This window comes from Bombina bombina, chromosome 1, assembly GCF_027579735.1.
Source record: "Bombina bombina isolate aBomBom1 chromosome 1, aBomBom1.pri, whole genome shotgun sequence".
Lineage (NCBI taxonomy): Eukaryota > Metazoa > Chordata > Amphibia > Anura > Bombinatoridae > Bombina > Bombina bombina.
Genome location: NC_069499.1, coordinates 1,031,215,691 through 1,031,240,116, shown reverse-complemented (window position 1 = coordinate 1,031,240,116; position 24,426 = coordinate 1,031,215,691). Strand labels below are relative to the sequence as shown.

At 36.4% G+C, this 24,426-nt stretch overlaps 1 protein-coding gene across 1 annotated transcript; it reads left to right on the top strand.

Annotated features, from left to right (window-relative positions):
• The first annotated feature begins 5,778 nt into the window (after positions 1-5,778).
• On the top strand, positions 5,779-22,664 carry CCNDBP1 (cyclin D1 binding protein 1). The gene is made up of 11 exons (XM_053719336.1): positions 5,779-5,898; positions 13,346-13,402; positions 13,892-13,971; positions 14,055-14,136; positions 14,329-14,425; positions 15,093-15,166; positions 15,711-15,787; positions 19,158-19,411; positions 21,349-21,409; positions 21,516-21,562; positions 21,918-22,664. Exons 1-11 carry the CDS (start codon positions 5,832-5,834, stop codon positions 22,024-22,026), a joined length of 1,005 nt encoding a protein of 334 aa, XP_053575311.1. The 5' UTR covers positions 5,779-5,831; the 3' UTR covers positions 22,027-22,664.
• Positions 22,665-24,426: the final 1,762 nt, after the last annotated feature.

Here is a 24,426-nt window from a genome sequence, read left to right as displayed (position 1 = left end):
CTGGGGTTAGTCTCATGATTAATGTCGGACATACAATATTATTTTAATAGTTTCAAATTACATTATTTCTATTGTCATTATCTCTTTAAGGTTTCTATGCAATACTGGTTTGAAAATAAACACATGGGTGTTATCTTTAGGGATCACTATATTAATAATCAACAAATCTTTAGTTACGTTAGACCATTAAAAAAAAAGGCAGTATAACAACACTATTATTGTACAATCCCTTATACATATATGCGACATAAATGATTACTGTATTTGGGGCCTAAATGGCTTGTACAATCCCTTATACATATATGCGAGATAAATGATTACAGTATTTGGGGCCTAAATGGCCTATATAGATTAGGATACTGAAGCGTAAGAAGTCAGATAATGTTATTTTAAAGAAATATATATTGGAGACAATGACCTATCATAACTTTAAAAAAAACATTTACGTCAACTATGTTGTACATTTACCTCTTAAATCACTGTCACAATCATCCGTTATGCCAGTGATGATCTCTGGTCCCAGACGCTGAACAAGCTTCTGCTCATAATCATTGAGGTCTGCCACATATGCTGGTCCACCTCCGGTAGCACGTGCCGAATTTTTTTCTCTGGCCAATTTAGCTTTGGCGAAGCGTTTAATGTCGTTGTAACGCTTCTTCAGCTGATCGACATCCTTTTTTCCTGGACCCTGGGCACTAACAGCGTCGCTGATCCTTTGCCAGATCTGCTTCCTCCTAGAAAAATTTGTCTGTTTGACACGACATCCAAACAAATAATCATAAGAGTCAATAATCATGTCAATCAAAACGACGTTTTGCTGATGAGAAAAGTGAGGATTCTTGGATTTTGAAGCGGTTTCAGATCCAGATGAAGCCATATCGAAATTGTAAATAAAGATCACAAAAACGAGCGCTCTGTAATTACTCTCCAAAAATTTTGGAACAATAATAAAGTTGTTTAAAAAAGTTGTACATTTATAGGAGCAAAATTCTATTCCCGCGACTACTATGACGTTCATGACACCTTACATGTCACGTGTTAACAATTGGCCAGACAATTCAACTGAAAGTTAAGTACATCAGCTTAGTCGCGGCGAGCGAGGCGTCAAATTTATCAATATTCCGCCACTGCTCGCGGCGGGCTAGACGTGTCTATTTATTGTGGGATTATTAGTACATAGCTACAGCGGACACCATTTCGCCCGCGGCGAGTAACGGCGAGTTTAGCCGCGTCTAAAATGACGGATGGATTGACGGCTTAGTACATGGAGCCCTAAAAATGATGTGGTACACAGCAGGATGTGACAATTAAACATTTTGCTTCCAGGACGTCTGGCAGCTGATGCGCAGGGCTTATTTAGCAGCGAATGGGTTTAACTGTGGTAATTGTGGCTTTGCCTTTACCTTGCTATGTGTAGCTGTAGGTAGGATCGCTCCGGTACCAGTGTTTATCTGTATAGTTGTTTACTTCTGGACATTAGTTGTTGGTATCCCGTGAAAGTAAAGTCTGTGATCTTGTGATCTAATGTTGTGACAGGATGAGAGACTGTCATACAGCACAACATTGATTGTCTTTAAATAATACCTAAACAAAAAGCATGGAAGACTGCAGCATTAAGCAAAAAGGCAATATAAAAATTATACTAAATAATTACTATTTTTCCAGTGTGTATAGGTTTCTTGACTCTTTTTGCCCAATGCTTGCTAAGGAGTTTGCCAGCAACCAGATAGGGAATTGATTTGATGCAAATAAGTCTTGGCATGACAAACCTTTTTATTTGTTTTAGCAATTCACACAATATATAATATGGCTGCCAGAGATTAAATAAATGCAAGCTTATATTGTTCCCTGCAAGAATGTACATGCCTGGGAAAGTGTGACACAGGTCTGTTATATGTGATACTTTGCATGATTTTGAATAGGGCTGGGATGAGTATGTGTACCATAGCTTAGGAGCTAAGTGGATATTTGTAGTAGACAGTTGCTATAGGACAGTGCATGCCAAATCCCTGGGCTTCTCAATAATTTATGGCTTATTCTTCATATACCTATATATATCATTGGCTTCCAAGTTTCCCTAAATTTGTCATTCTCTACAATTGTAATTACTAGAGATGTAATATAATGCAATACAGGTACATTCTAGGTTAATGATAAATTACTCTAAATACCATATACATTGTATACAACATTTTGTATTTAACTGCATGTAATAGACACTACTATAAAGAATAATATGCACAGATGCTGAGCTAAAAATCCAGTATAAAACCGTTTAAAAACGTACTTAGAAGATCCCAGTTTAGCACTGTTAAAAAGATTAGCTGGGACACCCACTGCAATGGTTCTATAGCAAAAAAAACAGACCCCCCCCCCCTCCACACTTCTGCATATGAAAAACATGTTTTAAGTTGTGATTTACCACCACTGGCACGTCATCGGGCCTGTGGTCATCGTGGCCCCGAGGGGTTTGGCCCCTGCTGCGTTAGGTGTCCCTTATTTTTCTGTTTTGAAGGTGGCAACCCTATTCACACCCTGTATATACCACACAGAAAATAGTGGCCCAAAGGATTTAAACTATTTTAAAATACCAGTTACTTATTCAGTAAAGGTAAAATATATGAAGTGGCAAGGTTGGCACCAGTTTTTTTGCCATAGAAACTATTAGGCCAGGCTGAGAACATGTCTATCCTATGAAGGGGTTCACACCCTGTATATACCACACAGAAAATAGTGGCCCAAAGGATTTAAACTATTTTAAAATACCAATTACCTATTCAGAAAAGGTAAAATATATGAAGTGGCAAGGTTGACACCAGTTTGTTTGCCATGTAAACCATTGGGCCAGGCTAAAAACATGTGGATAGTATGAAGGGGTTCACGCCCTGTATATATCCACACAGAAATGAGTAGCCCAAAGGATTTTAACTCTTTCAAAATACCAGTTAATTATTCATAAAATGTAAAATATATGAATTGGCAAGGTTGGCACCAATTTGTATGCCATAAAAAGGTGTTGTGCCAGTATGAAAACAAGTGGATTTTATGATGGGGTTCCCACCCTGTATATATCCATGCAGAAATTAGTGGCCCAAAGGATTTTACCCCTTTTAAAATACCCGTTACTTATTCAGAGAAGGTAAAATATATGAAGTGGCAAGGTTGTTAGCAGTTTTTTGCCATAGAAACCATTGATAATAGGAGTAAATTAGAACGTTGCTTTAAATGGCCTGCTCTATCTGAACCTTTCAAAATACCAGTTACTAGAATAGGTAAACCAGAATAGGTAAACTATATGACGTGGCAAGGTTGGCACTAGTTTGTTTGACATAGAAACTGTTGGGCCAGTCTGAAAACATGTGGATTGAATAAAGGGGCTCACGCCCTGTATATATCCACACAGAAATGAGTGGCCCAAAGGATTGTAACCCTTTTAAAATACCAGTTACTTATTCAGAAAAGGTAAAATATATGAAGTGGCAAGGTTGGCACCAGTTTGTTTGACATAAAAAGTGTTGGGCCAGGCTGAGAACAGGTGTATCCTATTAAAGGGTTCAGGCCCAATTTATATCTACACAGAAATGAGTGGCCTAAAGGATTTAAGCCCTTTTAAAATACCAATTTTACTTGTTCATAAAAGGTTAAATATGTGAATCGGCAAGGTCTGCACCAGTTTGTTTGTCATAGAAACCGTTGGGCCAGTCTGAAAACATGTGGATTGTATGAAGGGGCTCACGTCCTGTATTTATCCACAAAGAAATAAGTGGCCCAAAGTATTTTAACCCTTTTAAAATACCAGTTACTAATTCAGAAAATGTAAAATATAAGAAATAACAAGGTTCTCATCAGTTTATTTGCATAAATAGCATTGGGCCAGGCTAAGAGCATGTCTATCCTATGGAGGGGCTCAGGGTCTGTATATATCCACACAGAAATGAGTGGCCCAAAGGATTTTAACCCTTTTAAAATACAAGTTACTTATTCAGAAAAGATAAAATATATGAAGTGGCAAGGTTGGCACCAGTTTTTGCCATAGAAACTGTTGGGCCAGTCTGAAAACAAGTGTTTTTTATGAAGGAGCTCACGCCCTGTATATATCCCCACAGAAATGAGTGGCACAAAGGATTTTAACCCTTTTCAAATATCAGTTACTTATTCAGAAATGGTAAAATATATGAAATGGCAAGGTTGGCACCAGTTTGCCATAAAAAGTGTTGGGCCAGGCTGAAAACTTGTCTATCCTATTAAAGGATTTAGGTCCTTTATATATCTACACAGAAATGAGTGGCCCAAAGGATTGTAAACCTTTTAAAATACCAGTGCTTATTCAGAAAAGGTAAAATATATAAAGTGGCAAGGTAGGCATCAGTTTGTTTGCCATATAAACCATTAGGCCAGACTAAAAACATATGAAATGTATGAAGGGGCTCACGCCCTGTATATATCCACACAGAAATAAGTGTCACAAAGGATTTTAACTCTTTCAAAATACCAGTTACTTATTCAGAAAAGGAAAAATATATGAAGTGGCAAGATTGACACCAGTTTGTTTGCCAAAAAAAGTGTTGGGCCAGGCTGAGATCATATATATCCTATTAAAGGGTTCAGGCCCTTTATATATCCACATACTATAGAAATGAGTGGCCCAAAGGATTTAAAAAAAGGAAAAATATATGAAGTGGCAATGATCACACCAGTTTGTTTGACATAAAAAGTGTTGGGCCAGGCTGAGAACGTGTCTATCCTATTAAATGGCTCATGCCCTTTATATATATATATATATATATATATATATATATACAGAAATGAGTGGCACAGAGGATATTAACCCTTTAAAAATACCAGTTACTTATTCAAAAAATGTAAAATATGAGGTGGCAAGGTTGGCACCAGTTTGTTAACTATAAAAAAGCGTTGTGCCAGGATTAAAACACAAGGATTCTATGAGGGGGCTCACACCCGGTGTATATCCTGACATAAATCAGTGGCACAAAAGATTTTAACCCTTTTAATATACAACTTACTTATTCAAATCATAACCAACATTGTGCCATGTTTCCCATCTGTTTATTGCAATATAACAATGTTATATTGCAATAAACAGATGGGAAAACATGGCACAATGTTGGGCAATTGATTAAAATCAGCCAAATAAAGAAGTAAAAACAAAATATCTACAATTATTTTTATTAAAATAATAAACTTTTCCAAAACCTAAACAATCTTACATTTTATACAAATACATGTTAAACATGTATTTGTATAAAATGTAAGATTGTTTAGATTTTGGAAAAGTTTATTATTTTAATAAAAATAATTGTAGATATTTCGTTTTTACTTCTTTATTTGTATTTGTATAAAATGTAAGATTGTTTAGGTTTTGGAAAAGTTTATTATTTTAATAAAAATAATTGTAGATATTTTGTTTTTACTTCTTTATTTTGGCTGATTTTAATCAATAGCCCAATAAGAAGCGGGCTGAATAAGAAGCCAAATTCAGCATCGTCAGTTTGAGTGTGATTCATATGTTGACATTCACTTTACAATTGCGAAATATTTAAATGACTCAAACAAACGAATCTCTCCATGACTAATTACCAAGAAACATCCTCCTTCCATGACCATAAATGAATCTTGAACAGAATAATTTATATTAGTCTACTTCACTCCTTTAGGGGGCGCTATGCTATAGCCTATAACTATACAATTTGAGAAGCGTAGTTGTGTTGTATACCGGAAGATGTGCAGTCTTGTGTAGGAAATGACATAATATATGTTCCTTAGTCATTTTTTACCGGCCGAATCGGAAGTAATTTTTTGGTTCCGGAATCATGGAGCCCACGTTCGTTCTTCGAAACCTGGCAGATAACCTGCATGCTGTATTAGTAAAGCTGAGAGGCAAGTCCGAGACCATGAGCCTTTTTGCAGGAAGGAATGTGTTTCTTATATTGCTGTAATATATTGAATAAGGTGTCCACCGGCTGCCTTAATTAGCTAATGAACCCTAATTGCAACTAACTTACATTCTAATAAAAGTTAATAAGTTGTATAGAGCTATTATTACTGTATACAGATTAACATGAAACACATTATGCATTCTCGGTAACTAACAAGACCATTGTTTAAAGCCTAATTATGAGTGTGCCTATATTTTGTCTGGGAAGCTCATTAAAACTCATATAATGACGAGACACTGTCATGTCTGCCAAGTAAAAATGTTAAAATATTATTTTGAAATTGAGAAAGGGTTCACTTCAGTTCAGTTTAACTGGACTGTGAATTAAAAAATAAATAGAGCATGTCATTTTAAACAACTTTCCAATTTGCTTCTACTATCACATTTACTTTATTATTTTGGTATCCTTTGTTGAAGAAGAGTAATCCTAGGTAGGCTGATAGGAGCTTAGGAGAGTACACTTTTCTTTAGCATGCTATGGCAGCAGTGTTTGCAACTATGAATAATATTGCTATAAATATTGTTGCAAAAACTGCTGACAGGTGGCTTAAAGGGACACTGAACCCAATTTTTTTCTTTTGTGATTCAGATAGAGCATGCAATTTTAAGCAACTTTCTAATTTACTCCTATTATCAAATATACTTCATTCTCTTGGTATCTTTATTTGAAATGCAAGAATGTAAGTTTAGATGCCGGCCCATTTTTGGTGAACAACCTGGGTTGTTCTTGCTGATTGGTGGAAAAATTAATCCACCAATAAAAAAGTGCTGTCCAGAGATCTGAACTAATAAAAAAGCTTAGATGCCTTTTTCAAATAAAGATAGCAAGAGAACGAAGAAAAATTGATTATAGGAGTAAATTAGAAAGTTGCTTAAAATTGCACGCTCTATCTGAATCACGAAAGAAAAAAAAATTGGGTTCAGTGTCGCTTTAAATGGGCATTCCAGCCTAAATTGGAATCTGCAGACTCAATTTGTTAATTGCTGATATGATACAAGCTCCACTGATGTTCTGAACAGCTGCAGTATTTAAAATGCTGACACACTGAAAATATCTAGCTATGCAAAGAAAAATGACTAAAACAGTGTTAACTTTTACTAGAAGCCTTTTTGCCAGTACATGTATATTGCAAATATGTTTGTATTCAAAGATGTATTTCATCTATGTGCATTTACATTTCAACTGGAATGTCCCTTTAAGGCACAAGCGCACTCCTGAGCTCACCTAGGATTACTCTTTAACAAAGGATACCTAGAAAAGTTGATAACTGTAGTAAACTGGAAAGTGGTTAAAAACTTCATGCTTTATCCGGTCTATTTACGTTTAATTTTGACTTTACGTCCCTTAAATTTGTTTTTATATCAATCATAAAATTAATTGGAAATGCATTCTAGTAACATACTAATTCCTAGGGATAGGTTTCTGACTGGTAATGAAAACTCTGAGTTGTTGGTGGACAAACACGGTTCCAAAAGCATAACACAAAAAAGTAGTTTTTGTTTAGTAAAAAATAAAAATAATATTTTTTTAATACAGTATATATATATATATATATATATATATATATATATATATATATATATATATATATATATATATATATATATATATATATATATATATATATAGTACTGTGCAAAAGTCTTAGGCCACCATTAGATTTGTTGTTTTAGCTATGGTATAATGACCATGTATCATTATTAATTAGTCTCTTTGTTAGAATACAACTAGAATTATATTTGTGGAAGGGTAGCAGCCAAGAAACCACTTTTTTGGAAGGGGAACAGGGTGAAAAGGCTAAGATATGCTAAAGCTCACAAAGATTGAATTGAAGATCAGTGGAAAAGAGTATTATGGGGAGTGACAAACCCACATTTGAAATTTCTGGGTCCAATCGTCAACAATATGTGAGAAGAAGAGTTGGGGAGAGAGCTGTAAGAATGAGTGCTTGCAGCCTTCAGTGAAACCTGGTGGAAGGTCTGTCCTAGTTTTCCGGCTGCATTACTGCCAGTGGTGTTGGCGATATTGTCCAAATTGATGGAATCATGAATACTGAAAAGTACAGACACGGTTTTAAAGGGACAGTCTAGTCCAAATAAAGTTTCATTATTCAGATAGGGCATGTAATTTTCTTGGTATTCTTAGTTGAAAGCTAAATCTAGAAGGTTCATATGCTAATTTCTAAGACCTTGAAGGCCGCCTCTTAGCTCAGGGCATTTTGATAATTTGTCACCACTAGAGTGTTCATGTGTTTCATATAGATAACACTGTGCTCACGCACGTGGAGTTCCTAGCAGCCCGCACTGATTGTCTAAAATGCAAGTATGTCAAAAGAACTGAAATAAGGGGCAGTTTGCATAGGCTTAGATACAAGATAATCACAGAGGTATTAATATAACTGTGTTGGTTATGCAAAACTAGGGAATGGGTAATAAAGGAATTATCTATCTTTTAAAACAATACATATTCTGGTGTAGACTGTCCCTTTTATTTATCATGCCATTCCTTCTGGAAAGCGCCTGATTGGGGATGGTTTTACTTTTCAGCATGATAAAAACCCAAGTACACTGCTAATGCAGTGAAATCATATTTGGAGAGAAAAAAAGCTGATAAAACACTGACATTCATGGACTGGCATCCGCAGAGTCCAGACCTCAATATTATAGAGGCAGTATGGGATCACCTGGACAGAGAAATAAATAAAATACAACCTGAATCTAAAGAAGAACTCTGCGAAGTGTTGAAAGAAGCCTGGCATAATATACCAGAAGATTATTTCAGAAATCTTCAGGACAGTCTCCCAAAAGACTTCAAGATGTGCTTAGTGCCAAGGGAGGTCACACTAAATACTGACTTTTACCTAAAGAAGCCATTTTGTTCGGAAAATTTAAATAAATATGGATGGTCATTAAAGCTACACAACAACAAATCTAATGGTGGCCTAAGATTTTTGCAAAGTACTGTACATATATATGTGTTAATATGTGTATCTACACATAAATATAGATTTATATGTTCATATACATATCTATTTATTGCTGCGCAAATTGCCCCCTGCGCTGTGCTAGATGGTTTGCATCAGAAGGAGGCTCCCTTTGCTGAGCGCAAAGCTTCCAAGCAATGCGTTTGCATTGCAATACTGGTATTACTGAGTGAAGTGCAAATATCGCTCTCTCAAAAGTGCAATTTATTTCTTGTAATTGGCAAGAGTCCATGAGCTAGTGACGTATGGGATATACAATCCTACCAGGAGGGGCAAAGTTTCCCAAACCTCAAAATGCCTATAAATACACCCCTCACCACACCCACAATTCAGTTTTACAAACTTTGCCTCCTATGGAATTGGTGAAGTTTGTGCTAAGATTTCTACGTTGACATGCGCTTCTCAGCATTTTGAAGCCCGATTCCTCTCAGAGTACAGCGAATGTCAGAGGGACGTGGAGAGTATTACCTATTGAATGCAGTGATTTCCCTAACGGGGGTCTATTTTATAGGTTCTCTGTTATCGGTCGTAGAGATTCATCTCCTACCTCCCTTTTCAGATCGACAATATACTCTCATATACTGTTACCTCTACTGATAACGGTTTCAGTGCTGGTTTGGATATCTGCTATATGTGGATGGGTGTCTTTGGTAAGTATGTCTTTATTTCTTAAGACACCTCAGCTATGGTTTGGCACTTTATGCATTTATATAAAGTTCTAAATATATGTACTTATATTTGCCTTGAGTCAGGTTCATGTATTTCCTTTTGCAGATTGTCTGTTTCATATTTGGCAAAGTTAATATTGAAGAAATATTTTTCTTACCTGGGGTTTAGTCTTTTTTTCAATTGACTATTTGTTTATATTTGCGGGCTGTCTTAGGCTCGCGGGTGCACTAAATGCTACACTTTATTGTGTCATTCTTGGCGCGAGAATTTTTTGGCACGAAAAAAGCACGTCCGTTGACGCAAGTTCGTCATTTCCGGCGTCGTAGTTGACACAGGGGTTCACACAGGGTTGCGTCAGTGACGCGAGTGTGTCATTTCCGGACCCGGTTGGCGTCAAAAAAGCATTGTCTCTGAGGGGTACCGAATTGGATTCAGAGTAAGACATCCTGTGAGGAGATTTTTTCTCTCACGCATCCCAGTGAATCCAGTAAAAGCTCATGCTTTCCTGAAGTGTGTTTCCGATCTGGAGTTTTCAGGGATAATCATGCTGGTTCCTTTTCAGGAACAAGGCCTGGGGTTTTATTCAAATCTATTCATTGTCCCAAAGAAAGAAAATTCATTCAGACCAGTTCTGGATCTGAAAATTTTGAATAGTTATGTAAGAGTACCAACTTTCAAGATGGTAACTATAAGGACTATTCTGCCTTTTGTTCAGCAAGGACATTATATGTCTACAATAGACTTGCAGGATGCTTACCTTCATATTCCGATTCATCCAGAACATTATCTGTTCCTGAGATTCTTTTTTCTAGACGAGCATTACCAATTTGTTGCTCTTCCATTTGGCCTAGCAACAGCTCCAAGAATCTTTTCAAAGGTTCTGGGTGCCCTGCTCTCTGTAATCAAACAACAGGGTATTGCGGTGTTTCCTTATTTGGACGATATCTTGGTACTAGCTCAGTCTTTACGTTCTGCAGAATCTCACACAAATCAACTTCTTGTGTTTCTTCGAAAACATGGTTGGAGGATCAATTTACCAAAGAGTTTTTTGATTCCTCACACAAGGGTCACCTTTTTAGGTTTCCAGATATATTCAGTGTCCATGACTCTTTCTCTAACAGACAAGAGACGTTTGAAATTGGTTGCAGCCTGTCGGCACCTTCAGTCTCAGTCATTCCCTTCAGTGGCTATGTGCATGGAAGTTTTAGGCCTCATGATTGCAGCATTGGACGCGATTCCTTTTGCTCGTTTTCACATGAGACCTCTCCAGCTTTGCATGCTGAATCAATGGTGCCGGGATTATACAAAGATATCACAATTAATATCCTTAAATCCCAATGTTCGACACTCTCTGACATGGTGGTTAAATCACCAGCGTTTAGTTCAAGGGGCCTCTTTTGTTCGGCCAACCTGGAATGTGATCACAACAGATGCGAGTCTTTCAGGTTGGGGAGCTGTATGGGGATCTGACAGCACAAGGAGTTTGGAAATCTCAAGAGGCGAGATTACCAATAAATATTTTAGAACTCCATGCAACGGTGGCATATGTCAATCATCAGGGTGAAACTCACAGTCCCCTAGCTATGAAAGAAGTATCTCGGATACTTGTTTGGGCGGAATCCAGCTCTTGTCTAATTTCTGGGGTTCATATCCCAGGTGTAGACAATTGGGAGGCGGATTATCTCAGCCGTCAGACTTTACATCCAGGGGAGTGGTCTCTCCATCCGGATGTGTTTTCTTAGATTGTTCAGGTATGGGATCTTCCAGAAATAGATCTGATGGCCTCTCATCTAAACAAGAAACTTCCCAGATACCTGTCCAGGTCCAGGGATTCTCAGGCGGAAGCAGTGGATACGCTGATACTTCCTTGGTGTTATCAACCTGCTTATATCTTCCCGCCTCTAGTTCTTCTTCCGAGAGTGATCTCCAAGATCATCATGGAACAATCGTTTGTGTTGCTGGTGGCTCCAGCATGGCCCCACAGGTTTTGGTATGCGGATCTTGTTCGGATGTCCAGTTGCCAACCTTGGCCACTTCCGTTAAGGCGGACCTACTGTCTCAAGGTCCATTTTTCCATCAAGATCTCAAATCATTAAATTTGAAGGTATGGAAATTGAACGCTTAGTATTAAGTCATAGAGGTTTCTCTGACTCAGTAATTAATACTATGTTACAAGCTTGTAAATCTGTCTCTAGGAAGATTTATTATCGAGTTTGAAAGATTTACATTTCATGGTGTTCTTCTCATAAATTCTTTTGGCATTCTTTTAGAATTCTTAGAATTTTACAGTTTCTCCAGGATGGTTTGGAGAGGGGTTTGTCTGCAAGTTCCTTGAAGGGACAAATCTCTGCTCTTTCAGTTTTATTTCACAGAAAGATTGCTAAACTTCCTGATATTCACTGTTTTGTACAGGCTTTAGTTCGTATTAAGCCCGTCATTAAATCAATTTCTCCTTAATTTGGTTTTGAAGGCGCTCAGTTTGAGCCTATGCATTCTTTGGACATTAAACTACTTTCTTGGAAAGTGTTGTTCCTTTTGGCCATCTCTTCTGCTAGAAGAGTGTCTGAGCTATCTGCTCTTTCTTGTGAGTCTCCTTTTCTGATTTTTCATCAGGATAAGGCGGTTTTGCAGACTTCTTTTGAGTTTTTACCTAAGAGAAATTGTTGTCCCTCCTTGTGTCCTAATCCTAAGAATCCTTTGGAAAGATCCTTACATTCTTTGGATGTGGTAAGAGCTTTGAAATATTATGTTGAAGTTACTAAAGATTTCAGGAAGACTTCTAGTCTATTTGTTATATTTTCTGGTCCTAGTAAAGGTCAGAAGGCCTCTGCTATTTTCTTGGCTTCTTGGTTAAAGCTTTTGATTCATCAAGCTTATTTGGAGTCAGGTCAAGCCCCGCCTCAGAGAATTACAGCTCATTCTACTAGATCAGTCTCCACTTCATGGGCTTTTAAGAATGAAGCTTCAGATGATCAGATTTGCAAAGCAGCGACTTGGTCCTCTTTGCATACATTTACTAAATTCTACCGTTTTGATGTATTTGCTTCTTCTGAAGCAGTTTTTGGTAGAAAAGTTTTTCAGGCAGCTGTTTCAGTTTGATTCTTCTGCTAATGTTTTAAGTTTTTCTTTTCTTAACTTATATTTTGGGTTGTGGATTAATTTTTCAGCATATGGCTGTTGTTTATTTTTATCCCTCCCTCTCTAGTGACTCTTGCGTGGAGTTCTACATCTTGGGTATTTGATATCCCATACGTCACTAGCTCATGGACTCTTGCCAATTACATGAAAGAAAACATAATTTATGTAAGAACTTACCTGATAAATTCATTTCTTTCATATTGGCAAGAGTCCATGAGGCCCACCCTTTTTTTGGTGGTTATGATTTTTTGTATAAAGCACAATTATTCCAAATTTCTTTGTTGATGCTTTTTTCTCCTTTCTTTATCAGCCCACTTCTGGGCTATTCGTTAAACTGAATAGTGGGTGTGGAGAGGGGTGTATTTATAGGCATTTTGAGGTTTGGGAAACTTTGCCCCTCCTGGTAGGATTGTATATCCCATACGTCACTAGCTCATGGACTCTTGCCAATATGAAATAAATGAATTTATCAGGTAAATTCTTACATAAATTGTTTTTGTGCTCTACTCGTAATCTGGCTTAAATTTACATTTGATGATCTTTTTCTCTTAGAAAAAAAATCCATAGAGAATAACTAATTGATCTTTTGTTTGTGCAGATGGGGAATCCAGACCATGTGAGAATTTTAATCCACAGGACTTCTGGGAAAAACTGGGTAAGAAATGTTTGCTTTGTGCTGCTTAAATATAAGCAATATTCATAACTGTCCCACATTTCAGAATAAGACTCATGTGGGCCTTGACATGACAGTATTTTTTTTAGAGATTGTTGGTATTTTGGAGTGTGATTGTAAATATTTATTTTAGTCAACAGAAATGTTTCCAAATTTATATAATATTATAACATCTATATTAGAAGGAAATTGTAGTCGAAAGATAGGAAGGCAAACAAGCATCTACTAACTGTATAATTTCCTATCCTTCATCTCTCTCAGAGCTGATACCACAAATCTTACTACTAGATTGTTACTTCAGTACGCCTTATGGCAAAAGTGGACCTCTATACTACTTATAGAAGGCACAAAACTAATATCCAACCATTAAGGAAATATGTACTGTTATTTTACATTTGTTAAAAGATACCTCCAGTAAGCAAACACATTTATTTAAATTGTAATTGCAACATGTTTTAATTTCTTCTACAGAACAGACATTTAAAGCCACATCTCAGGAAGCTACCAAGATGAGCCTGGCATTCTCCAAGGCTCCTCTGCCTTCAGGAGAGGTGGGTGATATCCTGGGGAAGGGATGTCTCTTGACCATATTAAGTATCATACTAGCCCTAGTTTGCTTTCTGATTTTTTTCAGGATAGTCAAAAATTAAGTGACGGGCTTGTCAATGCTGTCTTAGCAGCGGCCACTGTATATTGCTCTCTCCCGAAAACACAAGGTATGGTATGATATTGGTTAACATAAGTTTTGTATTTACCTGTTTGATAAGGCATTGCATAGTGTTAGATATGAGGGTATTAAAACTCTAAATAGTTTATCTGAGATTTTGTAATATTATTCTGTTTATACAAAGAAATGATAACTTTACATCTTGCTAAACCCTTACAATAAAGTTTAACCATTACTTCAGGTACAACCTTGCGTAAGGCTGTGCGGGAGTCTGTTGCAGAAATCATAGAGGGTATTATCCAGCTTGTGGAAGGGATCTTGCGTTCCCTATTACAGAGGTAGGTAATGCATGCTGGCTTTTGTTGACCTCTGCGTAACACTGCATGATCTACCAAAAAGTATTATTGAAATATTGCATTTTTAATTTCATCAGCAGTTCTTTTTTTGTAGATTTTCATTTCCCTAAACTAAATCTAGAAACCATTTTGGTTTCGAGGTTTAATGCTTACTAAAAATGTGTGTACATTGTTCATATATCTCTCATGTTGCAGTGTTTTGAGTTCACTGTTTGTTTGCTCATCACCCCGTTGCTTTATCGCTCACTTTAATTACACATTGTTTTTAATCTTCTCACATTCTTAGACTGCTCTATTTCTTGCACAATCTTTTCTCATGGGACACCTTCTGTCTCTTGAGTCTATCATCTGTAGCTTCCTTGAGGTTCAGTTTTCTATTTGTATTTTACTCCTATCTCTCTTGATAAATAAATAAAAAAAAAAAAAAAAAAAAAAAAAAAAAACATTTTTAAAAAATGTCTTTCTTGGGTTCTTCTGTGAGCTTTTTCTCTGACATCTTTACTTGTATTGCTATGTATACATTGTTTGCGTCTTGACTTCTGTTGCCCACCAGCTTTATCTCAATTTTTGTTAATATGGATGCAGTCTCAACATTTCATGGAAACATTAATTTTGCCTATTATGCTTATTACAAATCTTATCTTTTTAGTCAACCCCAGGCACAACTGGTGTCCACAGGCAATGTGTGGGAAGCATGTGACCAGTGGCCACAAATCCCCAAAGGTTTGTAGTTTCCCATTGTTCCCCTTATAAATTTCTGCCCTTTGTTCCCCTCTCATTCTTTTTCTCAGTGTTCACTGATTTTATTCTCTATTGTGGGTCTATGGTTAGTTTATGATATACATATCATATATTGGCAATTAAGCACTGCATTGCAAAAGATCTACATACAAAATAAATGTTTGAAAGCATTTAAAACTTGTTTTGTTAACAGAAAATGAATTGTGTTACAATCCAGGGATATACCCCATGATAAACTTGTTGAGTTCTGTTAAAACATTTTTGCTGGGGCCAGGTAGAGGAAAATATAAATGAGCTCCTGCACAGACCAAGCAATTACTGTGTAGCAGGAAGCTGGGTCAAGGATCTTAATGTTGTAGAATGCACTCCAGTCTCTATGTGGGGAGAGAAAAACACAATTCCCACTGTTAAATTATGGTAATAGCAAGCAAAATAAATGCAGAGAGTACATTGGAAAGTATTGAGTACACAGAAATAAACATTTTATTTGGGGAATTACATTTTGTGTTTAATGTCCTTTTAACAGAAAATCGAGCGGCTGTGATAGTGCTAGTGTCTGGATATCTGGCTGTTGTGAAGGATGCTGTGGAGGAAGTTGAGCAGGTAACTCCTTGACCCTACATGGAACAAGTATATGACTGATAATAGTTGCTCTAAAAATGATTAGTTATATAATTATTATACACATACTGGAAGCAACTAAGTAATAATTAATTGTGGGGAAAAATATTAATGAAGGGATTGTTTTAGGGGATTTTTTTTTTACTGCACAAAATATGAAGGGGGTACAAGATTATAGCAAGCTTTTTTTATATTTCCTTTTTCTTTGGAACACATTTTTTACATTACAGGTTTATTCAATGCATTTGTAGTGAAGAGACAAGCTAAATCCTTACCATTCTAGAAGCCACAAGATTCCTATTAGCTAAGTTCTGGCCTCCCAATTTCTCCAGCATTAAAATTCTTAAACAGAGTATACAACGTTACTAGTTGTATACTCTGTATAAAAAACAAAAACATAGGCTTGGTGACTTCAAAACAGCCTTTATTGTGTTACTTTGTATCTACTCATGTTACAAATTACACTTTTAGTGATACTTTTTTGTATTTTATTTTATACTGACCTTACTTCAATGTGTCATACTGGCTTCCATTGTAATAATATATTTTGTATTAGCCTGTTTATTTTCCTTTTTCCTCCCTGTCTTCTTTGGTCAGTTGTGTCATTTTGTTTGTCTATTTATCTAGTGCTTTGGAGGACAACTTAGCGAAGTGCTCAGGTATCATTGCATTTCTCCTGCCTATTAATTAATCCTTTTGTGGCTGTACTAATGTTTCCGATGTAAACACTATTAGTAAAAATGAAATCACGTGATCGTCAATGCGATTGCGTTATTTCAAGGCCAGGATCGGATCTTGGGGGACTGCCTACGCTGCTAGGCATGCCCCCAGGACGATCCTTGCCTATGTCAAAGGGGGAAACTGAAGGACGCTGTATATAGTAGGGCGTTTCATGCCAACCTAACTGCATTAAAGCCCAGCATTGTTAGGACGGCATGAAACATCCTAACAGTGTAAAGGGGTTAAAGGGACATACCATTGCAATAATGGATTTTTCTAATGCTTGTGTGTAGCTATTGTATGTTTAGTCCCTTTAAAGTCAAGAAACGTATAATTAAAAGGATATGATATTCATAAATGTTCTGCCATGTATTATGGGTAGCCGTTATGGGTCTTGGATAGGCCTCAATAGGGCTTTGTTTCTCTAGTGGCATCACTGGACTTACCTTTCTTACTGGACCAGCTGCTAAGATTTGCCTTTGGCTTCTAGCTGGGGTACTTCCCGATAACTTGATTCGGTCCTGAAAACAATTGTCATTGGACCTCGATCCTCCTAAAAATGACTGGGCTTGCTTGCAAAAGCCTTCTTTTTGGCCAGTGAAAGGTTTGGTGGGTGATTCCATCTTGCTGTGATGTCAGATAATGGAGTGAACTCCTAGGGTCCTGTGAATATTCATACTTTATTTTCATTTCCCATAGCGTCTTCATCATAGGAGAGTTGTTTGCACTTCCTTAATACATGCTGTAGCATGCAACAAAGCTGGCAAATCTTGAGTATGCATCAAATACTGTTTTCCATTTCATGATTTTGGGACTCTATCTTGTTCTACTTTTACATATTTTTTTAGATGGCTGAACCATCATTATTGCCTCTGTCTTATGTCCAAAAATATTTTTATATACAGGAATTAAAGGGATAGAAAGGTCAAAATGTAAATCTACATGGGTGCATTTCAATGTTAAAGGGACAGTCTACACCTTAGTCATCTTAAAGTCTTACTTTAGATGAAGCTGCAAATAGCCTCATGCACCCCTTTCATGCTGCAGGAACAGTAAATAAGTTATTTTAAAAATAATATTGTTTCTGGCCACTTGGAAATGGCTGCCAAGCTCAGCCCACCGATGACATCACAATCTGGGCTGCATCTAAGCACCCTGGCAGTCTGTTGAATCCAACTAGTGAGCCTTTTGTGATTGGGCGCCATATGCAACCCAGACAGTGATATCATCAGTGGACTGAGCTTGGCAGCCATTTCAAAGTTGCCAGAAACATAATTAATTTTAAATTAACTTTTTTTTTATCATTCCCGCTGCATAATATAGAAAAGGTGGAGAAGAGTATTTGCAGCTTAATCTAAGGTAAGACTTTAAGATAACCAAGGTGTAGACTGTCCCTTTAAATTTACAATACACTTCCAATAGCAAAAATGCTTCTAATAAAAGTTTTTTATCGGCATAAGCACATATGCTGTGAGTTCCATGCACTAATATCCAAGCTCAGAGAGCTGGCGGTAGTGTGTATTGTATCTGTGAAGACTTAATTTATGTCATGCAAGCCACTGCTAATCTTAGAAGGTGTGGTGCATGGGCCCTCACTGCATTTGTGCATATGCTGCTTAAAAAACAATAAATGGAACTTTATTGGAAACATGCTTCTATTTAAAAGTTAAATGCACCCATGCACATTTTAATTTTGACCTTTCTATACCTTTTTAAGATTTTTTTTTTTTTTAACAACAAGCTACAGATGTCTTTATATTACACAACAATATATCTATAGTATATTTATATTACATAACATTAGCACGGTTAAAGTATAAGGACTCAAAAATGTAGCAAGTGCTGCTTTCCTGCACCTGATAGACCTACAGTATGATTAGTTTTCTCTACATGGTTACCTTAGTAGCAGATTAGTCTCTGGAGTGCAGGCAGTTGAAACTCATATTCAACACACTGCTCCCTGACACGTTGTATTAGCTTCCTGAACTAACTTTCTCTGACAAGTTGCCTTTCTCTGCTAAAGACAGATTACTGCTACCTTCTATGGTGTACACACTATGTTCACAGCTAGTATCATTGCATCCAGTGATATCTGGCTTCTGGCCTAGAGGGTTGTTGGTCCTGTTGGTCCTGTTGAGGGCCAACTCAGCTTGACCTTGGTAGAGGGAGTTGAACTATTTTTAGCCTGTTTGCAGAGGTAAACACATAGTTACACAGATACATATAAACAGTTTGTATTGTATTTTATTTTTACTTAAATGGCCACTAAACCCAAAATCTTTCTTTCATGATTCAGATAGAGAATAGAAATTTAAACAACATTACAATTTACTTCCATTATTTATTTTGCTTCATTTTTTAGATATCCTTAGTTGAAGAAAAAGCAATGCACATGGTGAGCCAATCACATGAGGCTTCTATGTGCAGCAACCGATCAGCAGCTACTGAGCATATCTAGATATGCTTTTCAGCAAAGAATATCAAGAGAATAAAACAAATTAGATAATATAAGTAAATTAGAAAGATGTTTAAAATTGCATTCTCTTTCCAAATCATAAAAGAAAAAATGTGGGTGTCATGTCCCTTTAAGACTTGTAATGTCTGTTTCTATTATTTGTTTTGTCTCATTAAGGCAATGGCAGATGGGGAAGATCCATTTCATGATGTGCTGGAAGATGATGTTACAGGAATTCGTGGTAATCAGGACACATACTGGTCAGAGGCAGATCGACAACTTCTCACCCCATGTGTGGGTTTAATGAAGGCCTCCAAAGCTTGTCTGAAAAAGGTGCTAGGTGCTTTGAAGGCACATGGGAATGTGGATTCAGTGGAAAATGTTGCTCAATTAGATGACATTGCTGAAATTACACAGGAGATCAGCCCCAGGTATGTGTGATCTTTTCACATCCTTCCCAGCAGATTTTGGGTTAGACTTTATTTCTGATCTAAGGTGCTTTATCCCAAATCTGATTATGATTAACAAACGTTTTCCAGCAAACATATAAGGTGAATTCGATATACCTGTTTTGCTATTAGAATGGAAGAGCTGTTTTCAAAATAAATGGTATATTCACCATTCTGCCTCCATACCGGGCAACAAACCATTAAATATTTTAAAGGTGTAAATATAAATGGAATTCTCTGGTGTGATCTAAATGTAAAATAAAACATTTATGGAAATTAAACACATAAAACTACCACAAAGAACAAACATTAATCTCTGCACTATAAACATGTTGAATTTAATGGCAACAATATGGATTAACACATTTAAAACACATACAGAATAGTTAAACATTGGATAAACTATTTTGCTGTAGGTTGTTGCTTTGGGATACAGATAAAGCAGATGTTTTTATATTTGTAATTGACTTCATAATATAGACTACTGATTGAGCTGGGATATAAATATTCAGTTCCCCAGTGACATTTGTGAAAATGTATTTTGATATTACTTCTATCCTTTGTTAACTGATTTTCACTGTCTAACGGACACGGCTTGCAAACTATGTTTTCCTAACTCCAGGACGCCTAGGACTTGGGTTTAAAAGGACATAAAAGTGCAAAAAGTAAATGCTCTAAAATGTTTGAGCATTTTATTACTGCACTGTTGATTGCATATAACTATGGGGTTAACCCCTGCATTGCTGGGAATTAGCTGCACACTGGTGAGCCATTGACAATAGAGGTGTGTAGCATCCAATCACCAGCTAGCTTCCAGTAGTGCAATGCTTCTGCTGTGGATATGTACATTTAATTTTCAACAAAGAATACCAAGAGGATAAAGTACTTTTATAAATTGGTCCGGTTTTGAAAAATGGCTCTATTTAAATCATGAAAGTTTAATATTGACTTTCATGTCCCTTTAATTTAGAAGCTAGTCAGAATATTGAGGAGCCACGAAAAGGTTTTTCTCTAAAGATATATTCTGAATAATACAAAAAGCTAGGAGCAAAAAGTAAAATTCTAAACGCTGTGGCTTTCTAGGTCTGGCAAGGCTCATTTAAAGTCGTTCTCTCTCTAAGCCCAAATTAATCCATAACATTGATGCAGCCACTGTTCAGCCCAAACAAGGCAATCTTTATAATCCGGCCTGGTTTTGAGAAACACTTATGTAAATCCTTTACTTATATAAACTATATACAGTGAATCTTATTCTTAGAAGAACTGCAGCCTGTATATTTGCCTTTGGTACAAATTGAGCATACATTAAACATACTCGGCTCATGGCATACATGTTAATGTCCAAACTTAGATGTCATAACCACAGTTATGGTATTAATTCTTATTTCTTAAACCAAATGAAAGAATATGAATGTCAAGTGTTTCTGGTAATGAGGCTAGAGGATGACAAAGTTAATGACCACCACATTTCTTCTTCTTTTTTATTGTTAGAGAAGGTTTTATAGCAGGGATAGGCCGCTCATGACCCATGGGCCATATGTGGCCCTCTGGAACTAAAAATGCGTGCTTTGGGAACATTGTTAAATGAGATAGCCACAACTCAAAAGAGCTCTCCTATCCTGCATCCTTAACTAAATCTAAACCTGTTTAAGAAACCATTTTAAGAACTATATATATTATTAGTGTGTTTAATACCACAAATTTATATGCAGCCCTTAAGGCTTCTAAAATGTTGATCTGTGGCCCCCACATGTACAGAAATTGTCCATCACTGTTATAAAGTATAGGATGTCAATAACCAATATTTGCATGTGATGATAATAATAATAATAGTAATAATGTCACTGTGTAGCTATTATTTTTACTGTTCTTGTTTCATGCAAAAAAATCTAACTATAACAAGTGTTCTCTTTTATCAGCGTTGATGAGTTGGCCCTGAGTATGTATCCTCCAATGAATCACACAGCTGTAAGATATAATGTAAGTTCTCTTTTCTGCCATACTGCTTTCTTTACTCAGCACAGTTTGGATTTCCTTTTGTGTGTGCTTGGCATATATTCTTACTTTTTATCTGTTAATTTTACAGGCTGCAAAGTTATCCTCAGTACTGAAAAAAGTGCTAGAAATCATAAGGTTTGTGCTACCTATATTAGTTATGTCTTTCATAATAAGATGAAGTGCTATTAGTTCTCTACTTCTATGTAAGGCTATAGGGAAGAACTTATGCTCACAGTAAGTTACCTTATTACCAAATGTAAAAAATGAGGGACAAATATGTGGTACTCATTTTCATAAACTATGATCAAATCATATTGAATTGAAGCAGATGTAGTAGTTTTTTAACCTGTTTTAGGAAAAAAGTTGATGAATTATTGTATTTAATTAACTTTTATTAATTACACAAGATCACATTTTTTGGGATATGGGGTGGGAGGGGCATCATGAAACAGGAAGTCTAATAGATGTGTGTTTGTTATTCTTCTCCTAGGACCAGCCATGTTTGTCCTGACTCAGAGTCCCCATGGGTGCAATTTTTAAATGGAGCCATTGACCACAACCTGGATAAAATAAAGAGCTTAACACAAAATGCTCAATGATATTTTGTACTTTTAAATTCTCATTAGCTTTCTGTCCTTGTTAATTTAGGAGTCACAGTTATGAGAACAACTTTGAAAGGTAGAGACAGTTTGTTCATAATAAGTGTGAAAGAGCTTTTAGCCTGGGTATAAAAGTATACTCTCTATAAAATGTAAGTTTTAAGCTCTTTTACTGACCAGTCATTTAAATAACATTTGTTTAAAAACTTTGTTAATGCTCCACAGCATTGCATATATAAGCATTCTAATTTGTATCTGATTTTTCTTTCTCTGTCTTGTTTCTTTTTTGTTTTTTTAAGTCATGGTATTTTATAAATTGTCTTAAATGTATCAAAGTTACCTACTGCTGTCACAAATGATGTTATTGTGCATGAACATAGGATTACATGAAAAGAATGAATGGAAAGTTTCTGCTCAGCAAGAAAGCAAACCTACTACAATGAACGTTAATTTAATATTATTTTGCATAGGTCTGCATGTAGGGGACCAGGTTTATTATATTAGTGTGAAAATATTTATACATAAATATATTTTTTTAAAGCTGTAATAGAGGTGTTTCAGTTTAAAATTTGCATTTTGCATGGAAGTTGAAAAGCTGTTTTCTCTAAAGTATATTAAAGTTTTGTTTGTTCAGTAAACTATGTCTTAGATCTTGATGTTCTTTTTGAACTCGCAATACACTTGTTCATATGCTGTATGATACAATCGTACATAAAAATTACCAAATAAAAAGAAAAAATATGTGCTTCTGTTTTACCATTCTAACCCTAGACGGCAAAAGGGAAAGTTAATCCCTAAGTGAAAAGTCTTGAGAGGAATGTCCCTTAAAACATCATGCAAATATGAATTTAGTGAGCTAAAAATGGACTAAACCCCCCCCCCCCAAAAAAAAAACAGATCACATACATAACCTATTAATTTTTTGAAAAACATAAATTGACATTTCCAAGAGTTTATAAAGTTCTATTATAGCTCCAAAACAAATGCTTATGCTTCCCATGTATTATCTGACATGCTCATGACAATAAAATGCATAAACCAAAATATTTTTTGTTTAAACAAATTTATCCATGTTTTAGTGGTGCATCAACAAAAAAGGCACAAAAATAATTTCTGCTAACACCCATCAGGATATATATTCAAAAATTATTAGAAGCTGTCTTACCTGGGACTGTTTTGATTGTTTTAAAAAATAGTTAATTTAAAACTGTGCAGAATGACAATAACTTTGTTTGGCAAAATTATCAAAATATATAAATATCTAGAAACCAGAATAATAAAACAAATGTGATAGGTTCAGTTCTAGAAAAGTCTTGCAGACAAGAGTGTGAGGAAGTAATAATAGATGAGGAGAGAAGTCGGTCTTGGGCAGAGTGTGGGGTGGGGAATATTTGCAGACAAAGGCAGAAATAACAGAGGGTGCAGTGTTGGTGAGAGCTTTGTATGTAAGAGTCAAAATTTAGAATTTTATTCTTGAGGCTAAGGGAAGCCAGTGGAGGTGTTGGCAGAGAGGTGCAGCAGATGTGGAGCGATGCTTAAGGAAGATGAGCCTGGCAGAGGCATTCATGATGGATTGCAGTGGGGACAGACGGTAGCTTGGGAGACCAGGGAAGACAAAATTGCAGTAGTAAAGGCGGGAAATAATAAGGGAGTGAATAAGAATCTTAGTTGTGTCTTGAGTGATAAGTGGCAAATTTCTTTCTAATGACACGGTGAGTCCACGGATCATCATCAATTAGTGTTGGGAATATCACTCCTGGCCAGCAGGAGGAGGCAAAGAGCACCACAGCAAAGCTGTTAAATATCACTCCCCTACCACAATCCCCCAGTCATTCTCTTTTCCTGTAGTGCAAGGAGGAGGTGAAGTTTATGTGTCTGATGAGAAGTTTTCTTCAATCAAGATTTTATTATTTGTTTAGCAGAGTAAGCTTACTCTGTTCTTTTCTGGGGTCTAGCCTAGTCCACATCAGTCTCTTCAGTAGGGCAGTGGGGGCTTTTGAGCACTTGAGAACTTGTGAGGTACAATCCTCACTGTGTTTTCTCAAGAATGTGCTGCCCTAACTAGAAAACCTGAGTAGGTTTACTCAGTTTTTCTCTCTTCACAGGTCCATGTGAGTTGCTGCACCCTCTAAAACCAGGTGAGCTGTCCTGCTGCCAGACAACACTTTCAGGTAAGTGCCATTTTAATTTTCTTTTGCAAGGAGATTGCTGGCACTTGTTACAGCTAAAAGCTGTCTTATTTAATATGGGACTTTATTAAACCTTCATGTTTGGGGTTTCTTTTAGGCAGTTTGGGCATTGAGACTGTGAGGGGATTTATGGTGGCTCAGTGTGTTATAGTAGTTTTTATACTTTAACTTTTGGTCATGGAGATTACTGTTGTAAGACATTTTTTTCGGC